The sequence below is a fragment of the Mus caroli genome, unplaced genomic scaffold, assembly GCF_978045245.1.
Source record: "Mus caroli unplaced genomic scaffold, Mus_caroli_1 scaffold_4, whole genome shotgun sequence".
NCBI lineage: Eukaryota > Metazoa > Chordata > Mammalia > Rodentia > Muridae > Mus > Mus caroli.
Window position 1 is genome coordinate 128,080,717 of NW_028227259.1, and position 7,460 is coordinate 128,088,176.

Below are 7,460 nucleotides of genomic sequence, written 5' to 3' on the forward strand. Positions count from 1 at the left end.
TAACCACAGAACTGTCTCTCAGCCCCAGCACCCAAGAGGCAAAGGCAGGTGGATCTCTGTGAGTTCAAGGCCAGCCTGGTCTATATAAAGAGGTCCAGGCCAGTTAGGGCTGCGTAGTGACACCCTGCCTCAAAATAAGATAAAATAGGTTAGGAACATCTATTCCGAGGATATCCCAGAACTCACGTATTTTCCATTGTCATTGTCAATTAAAGACACTTGTCATTTGCTCTGCATTATCCTTATAGGCTATTGACTTTCCCCTGTGAGGGTGAATCATTTCCTTTAAACCTACTGTGTTCCCATCTAACAATAAACACTCAAAAAAAAAAAAAAAAAAAAAAAAAAAACAACAACAACCAAAGTTACACCCCTCCTCTTCCTCGCCAGTTCTAAAGAAAGCTTTTTGGTAAGACAGACTTGGCTGCACTCTGCCAGCTCCTAGGGGAAGTGTGTTATAGGCAAGGCTGCGCTTGGGGTTTTGCTTAATTTTCCTGGCTTTTGGTTTGTGGTGAGGGCCTCTGTCTGTCTGTGGGCCTGCCATGGGCTTCTGGGTACTGGACCTTGTCGAGGTTCGGTTTTTTACTGTTTATTGTAGTGTTAAGTGCTGACCTCCAAGACCCAGAGTCAGCCTTTGGGACCTGGCCCTCAGTTAATTCTGATTGGTAAATAAAAACACATGCAGCACAGCAGCTGGGCAACTGCCTGCCCTCCATGTTGGCTGAAGAGCAACCAAGATGGAACATGGTAAACAGTGATAATTTTGGGGTGGCAGATGGGAAAGTAGATTCTAACATCATAGAGGCTAGGCAGCCGCCCAGCTATTGTGCTGCCTAAGACATATTCAAATATAAAGAAATATAAAGGCTGTGAGTGTCTTTCATCCAGGAACATAAATGGTTAAAGGTGGGAAGGAACCCCGTGCCATGATTTTTTTTTACTGAGTTTTGTTTGTTTGTTTGCTTGGTTTTTTTTTTGTTTTTTTTTGTTTTTTTAGAACAGGACCTTTAATTCCTTCTCTTGAAGGACAACATCATTAAAAAGTTTTTTGAGCTAGCGTCACACTTAAGGGACAGGCTTTTCTCAAAATCCATTTTTACCAGGATCAGGCAACAAAAGTGTGAAAGGTTATGCCCAAGGATAGCATTTTAGCTGGGCAGTGGTGGCGCACGCCTTTAATCCCAGCACTAGGGAGGCAGAGGCAGGCAGATTTCTGAGTTCAAGGCCAGCCTGTTCTACAGAGTGAGTTCAAGGACAGCCAGGGCTACACAGAGAAACCCTGCCTCAAAAAACAAAAACAAAACAAAAAATCCCCCCCCACACCACCAAAAAAAAAACAAAAAAAACAAAAACAGTCCTCTCACTGGTCTCCATGTGGTTTTGCATATAGAATATGTATGTGCATTCGAATGTATGTGAAGACTATAAACCAACCTCTACTGCCATTCCTCAGGAGTGACTTAAAACATTGTTTGTTTCTTGTGTGTGTGTTTGCACACATGCATGTGTGCACACCCAGGTAGAGCAGACACACACTTGCAGAATTCACCTCTCAGGTCAAACTCAGGTTATCAGCCTTGGCGGCAAGCGCCTTCATCCCCAGCCATCATGCCAGCCCCTGCCATGTTTGCTTGTTTTGCTGTTGTTTCCTTTCTGACATGGAGTCTCTCACTGAGACCTAGAGCTCACCCATTCAGCTACACTGGCTGGCCATTGAGCCTCTCCTGTCCCTGCCTCCCCAGCCCTGGCATCCCCAGCGTGTGCCACCATATGAAACCTGCAGACTAAAGTTGGGTCTTCATGGTCATGTGATAGGCACTTTACTGATTGAAGGATCTCCCTAACCCAGTTTCCACAGATTTCTAGCATATAGGAGAGGCAGGCAGATCTCAAGTTCAAGACCAGCAAGCTAGCCAGGTGTGGTGGTGCACGCTTTTATTCCCAGCACTTGGGAGGCAGAGGCAGGTGGATCTCTGAGTTCAAGGCCAGCCTGGTCTACAGAGTGAGTTTCAGGGCAGCCAGAGCTTCTCCGGCTTCCTAGGAAGGAGTCAAGCCAAGAATTCTTACCAGCACCAAGGATCACATACCGTCTTTCTTTTTTCATGTTTACCATCAATTATTATTATTATTATTACTTTGTTTTGGGTTTTTCAAAACAGGGTTTCTCTGCATAGCTCTGGCTGCCCTGAAACTCACTCTGTAGACCAGGCTGGCCTCGATTGAAGATGTGTGTCGCCACCGTCTAGGCTGTATCTGCTTCTCTATAAGCATCCACGCTACTGTGTCAGTCCCTAGAGAGTCGCCATATCCCAAGTCCTGGCTCACAAAGGCATACATTTCCCATTCTCTTTTCTGCTTTTTCTTTTCAACCTGGCCAGAGCCTAAGCATTCCGTCTCTGGTACTCTGGGCTCTCCCACCCTTTCCCTGAAACCCTCCCTCCCCCCCTCCCGACCCCCGTCCCCACCCACCCACGGTGTGGTTGCCCATCCACTCTGGTTGTTGACAAAAACCACCACGGCTCTCTCTCTTCCTCTTCTCCATCTCCCTCCTCCAGCCACTGAGATTTCCAGCTTGCCTGCCCTGGAATTTTTCTTGTAAACTTTAATAAAATTACCCTCGAGCTTAAAAACAACAACCACAACAACAAACCCCATGTAATGTAGTAAGCCATTATTGAGCATGTGTAGCCAGAGATTCCCGTTTGGAGCGATTATAGTTGTTCAGCAACTGTTTATTTATCATCTACTACACACACACGGTCTTCTTCCGGGCACCTGGGAACAATAGATTTCTCGTGCTTCTGAGTGTACAGTCATTGACTTTGCTCCCAAACCCTTTGGCATCAGTATTAACCCTGCTGAACATCAAAACTGAGTGGCGTTAAATAAAGTCTTCCCTACGAGCACATGTCTAATAAGCATTTAAACTAAGATTCAAACTTGACCGTGTAGCCAAAAATTATTACTGCGTTAATGTATTTGGTGGGCGGGTGCGCGCGCATGCGCAAGTGTGCATGTGCGCATGAGTGAACCTATGTGGAGACCAGAGAAGCACCTTTGGGATTTGGTGTCCTCCTACCGCGTGGGTCTCAGGGATACTCAGGTTGGTGGTTTGGAGGCAGACCTGTTTACCCACTGAGCCTTCTCGCCAGCCCTACAGTCAGGCTGATTTTCGCTCCTGGGCTGGGCAACACCTCTGGCAAAGGAAACCACGGGGACAACCTTGAGGAGCATCTAAGGCTAAAGACATAAACGCCAAGGTCCCTTCCCTGGGGAGAGTACCCTGGAAACTGGAGAGAGTGAATGGCTGTCACCACTTGTGTGGCTTGAAAGTGGAACTAGGGTTAATATGGAATCAATTTCTTCTTCTCCAGGACTGGGGCAGCCTGGACTTTCACAGAATCACCTAGCTGTGAGAATTCTGGGTAGTATTTGGGGGAACATACGTGCTTGAGGGAGGCCCCCAATAGGAGACCCGGATGGCTGACCAGAAGTCTAGACACTGACGAAAGGACATGGAGCTAAACTGTTGCTGCCACCTCTAATGCTTTGCTTTCTCCCAAAAGTTGGCTAACGACGCTACAGCTAAAAGGGGCACAGAGGGGTTGGGAGTGCAGTTCAGTGGTCAATGCTTGCCTAGCTCGAGTAAGGTCCCAAGTTCAATGCCCAGCACCAAAGACAAAACAGACGAGGATGCTGGACAGGGTGGGACAACACACTGTGGATTAAACAAAGACTTGAGAAGGGAGGAAGGAAGGATTTCAGCTCAAACTCATGTGTTAAGCAGTGAAGAACAACCATGCTTGAATTAACCCATCCCAAATACCAGAAAGGACACCCCCCCCCCCCATGGCTGCGGTAAGCAGGCTCTCAGTTCCCACTGGAGAAACGATAGCTGATATCAGGTGGACAAGTCCCTCAGCATCTTCTTTGAAATGCAAACAAAAGAAAAACAAAGAAAGAAACCACTTAAAATCAGAAAAAAATCGTGGCGCCCGCAAGGTTAGAATAGATTCTTTTTGCTGCCCTCCTGGGGCACCTGGATGTTCAAACCTTGAAATGTGTGAGGCTCCCCAGGGAAGATTTAAAAACGGCTAGGTCCGGGTGTCCTGCAGTAAAGGGTCTCGCTCAGCTGGAAATAAGTGTATTGACTCAGTGCAGTTTCTATTTTTTCAGTCCAGGAAATACCGACGAGTTATTGAGATCGTTAACTCTCTCCTAGCTAGAACAAGACCCAGCCAGGCTCATACCGCTTTTCTCAGCCATGCAAAGCGACACCGGCTCCGGGTAGTTCCTAACCCGACACCCGCGGTTTCCTTCACACTCACACGCTGCCCCCTTACCATTGCAATCAGAGTATTTAAACACAACCAACCGGTTTGGAACCTTCTGGAAAAGGTCGAGCAGGATGGATCCCATTTCTACCTGAGTGAGAAAGATACAGCTAAGAGTGGGAGGGGGCATCTTCAAGTCCTCCACCCTTCAGATTTAACTCACATTGCCCACTTCTCTGCCTCGTTGTTGGGCTGTTTTTCTTAATGGCATTCAACACACTTGGAGATCCCACTGCCCATCAGATGGCCTCTGGGAACGATTTGCCCCATCGATGGAGCTCTTACTGCAGAGGTTCGAAATTGGCATCTCTTCTGACCTCCGTGTCTTCGAGCGTCCTGGGTGTTTGGGCTTCAGGCTGCATATTGTGAGCTTGGCGTAGAATTTGGGGAGCGAGGGGCTTGAGAAGTAATATACAAGGGGATCCAGCATGCTGTTCAGGTAGGTGAAGCTCAGGGTGACGTGGAGGGCTGTGTGGACAGAGGGGTCACAGGCACTGGTGGGCACCGTCCAGAGGAAGTAGAGCCTAGCCAGCACACTGGGCAAGTAACACGTGATGAACACAGAAGCCACCACCATGATGAACCGGGTGGCCCTCCTCATTCGAGCTTGTCTGGTCAGCTGCTGCCTCCGTCTCAGGCTCCAAACAACGTTGACGGAGCAGAACAAGATGATTGTCAGGGGCAGGAAGAACTCCAGCTGGAACATGACATCGTGCCACCCGTTGGCTGACTCCATGATGAAGCTCTCACAGGACGACAGCGTCCCCTGCACACACAGGTGACTCTCCATCAGAAGATACACAGTCCCCAAGATGACCAAAGTCCAGAGGACACAGGCAGTGGCAGTGGCAGTCCGGTTGGAGATGGCATTCACCATATGGTGGGGGTGGACCACTTTGAAATACCTATCCACAGCCACCACAGTGAGGAAGACAATGCTCCCGGCCCTATTCATGGCCAGCTTGAAGAGGACCAGGCGACAGGCGATATCTCCAAAAATCCAGTGTCTGCGTCTGAGGTAGTAGTCTGTCCGAAGGGGTAGGCAGATCATGAGGAGAAAATCGGCCACAGCCAAGTTGAAAAGGTAAATAGTGCTTGACTTCCAGGTCTTCATGTGAAAGCAGAAGCCGCACAGGGCTATGCCGTTGCCCAGGGCGCCAAGCACGAAGACCAGGATGAGTAGAGGAGGCATCACCTGGGAGATGGGTTCCCCCTCGATGAGACAGCACGACCCGTTGTCCATAGCAGTTGGAGAGAGGACCGGCATCCAAGGTGGCCGGCACAGAGGCACAGCTGCCTATCCGAACACTAGGGCTCCTCTAGCAGCTGGGCCCCTAACCTCATCACCCTGGGATGCAGGCGCTGCACCCACGAGAGAAACTTCAGCTAGGAAATGAAAGCCCGCAGCAAGTCCTTTCTCCTAGGCTTGGATCACAAGCTGCATGTCCCCTACAGAGGTGAAGCTTGCAGCTGGGTCAGGCTCTGGGGCGCAAGCGCTTTCCCACGAGTGTACATTTCTGGGTCGCAGCTCGGGGGTCCGACGCTATACATGCTACAGACTCGTTGCTAGATCGAGCCCTGGAGATGACTTTTCTTTTTCTGGTTTTGTCTTTTCCCTCACGCTCTGCACTGCAGAATGCTCTGATCTGCCAGAAGGCTTGCGGGGTGGGGGTGTGGGGGGAGCTTGTTTGCCCTCCCTCCTGGTGGAGAAATCTAAACATTTCCTGGAGTCGTTCTGGGCCTCTGCCTGGCTGCTTTCCTCCCTAACCTTTGCCTGACTACCCGTCCTCCCTCAATCCCCTGGGACACTCCCATGCAGTGCCAGAGAGGGGAGACTGTGTTCTGAGGCCTCTCGGGGCCACTTCCGGTGCCCACACCCAGAAGCACAGCCTCCACTCCTGGGAAGGTCTGCAGAGAAACGCAGTTTGAAACATCTGCCTGGTATCAGAAAAATTCTTTCTGGGCTGAGGGTCTGAGTCGGCTTTCATTTCCTGAGTCTCTGCGCTCGGAGACTGCGGCATGTGCAAAACTCTGCGCTTTGGGCTCTAGTCCTTCTGCCACCCCCACTCCAAAGAGATATGAAAATGATTTTCTCCTGTCTCCATGAGGCAACCTCTTCTAGAGAAGTCGGGTCCCTGCTCTACTGGGAAGTAGAATCTAGTTAGTTAGTTACTTTTGCAAAACTTTGGCTCTGGTTCCAATCCTTGGCTCAGAAGAGGCAAGCATCTCCCGATAGCCAGGTAGCGGGGTGAGTATGAAACCAAGAGGTCGCTTAAGGAGTTAATTTCTAAAATAATCACGGGCAAAATGAAACTGTTTAAAAAACTGGAGTCTTTGCTGAAATTTCCTGTCCTTTGGCTTGAGAGAGTGTCCATCTGCCGCCTTTTCCGATGTAGGAAGAATTGGCCCGGGGGGAGGGAGGCGGGGGGGGGGGGGACGGGACGGTGTGCACAGAAAGAACACAGGAGTACCTTCTTCCATATGCCGATTAAAGCTAGATTTGGGCTGGACATGGTAGTGCATGCCCAGAACATGCATGCGTGCGTGCGCGTGTACACACACATGCACACACACACACACACACCTTTAAAGTTTTGTTTTATTTATGTGTTAGTACCCATGGAGGCCAGAAGGGAGTGCTGGATCTTCTGAGATGGAGTTGCAGGTCGTTGTGGCAGCGAGGTGGGGCTGGGAACTTGCTAACACCAGTCCCGGGAAGAGCAGGAGGTCCTTGCTCTTCACTGCTGAGCCACATCCGCATCACCGCTCCATCACCGGTTTCTGGTTTCTCTCTCTCTCTCTCTCTCTCTCTCTCTCTCTCTCTCTCTCTCTCTCTCTCTCTCTCTCTCTCTCTCTCTCTCTCTCTCTCTCTCTTTCTCTCTCTCTCTCTTTCTTTTTCTTCTTAATGAACCAGTCCCATCCGGGTGTGGTAGCCCACACCTTTAATCCCAATGCTCTAGAGGCAAAGGCAGGAAGATCTCTGTTCAAGGTCAACTTGGTCTACAGAGCAAGTCCAGGACAGCCAAGGCTACAGAGAAACCCAGCCTGGGGCGGGGGGGGGGGGGGGGGGGGGGGGGGAGGACAGGGAGAGAATCTGTCTCAAGTGGTCCAGGTTAGTCCTGACCT

The 7,460-nt window shown here is 50.0% G+C and overlaps 1 protein-coding gene across 1 annotated transcript; it reads right to left on the minus strand.

The window, feature by feature from the left end:
- Positions 1 to 2,752: 2,752 nt before the first annotated feature.
- Hcar1 (hydroxycarboxylic acid receptor 1) lies at positions 2,753 to 5,930 on the minus strand. The gene has a single exon (XM_021163836.2). The coding sequence runs from the start codon at positions 5,599 to 5,601 to the stop codon at positions 4,546 to 4,548; it is 1,056 nt and encodes a 351-aa protein (XP_021019495.1). The 5' UTR covers positions 5,602 to 5,930; the 3' UTR covers positions 2,753 to 4,545.
- Positions 5,931 to 7,460: the final 1,530 nt, after the last annotated feature.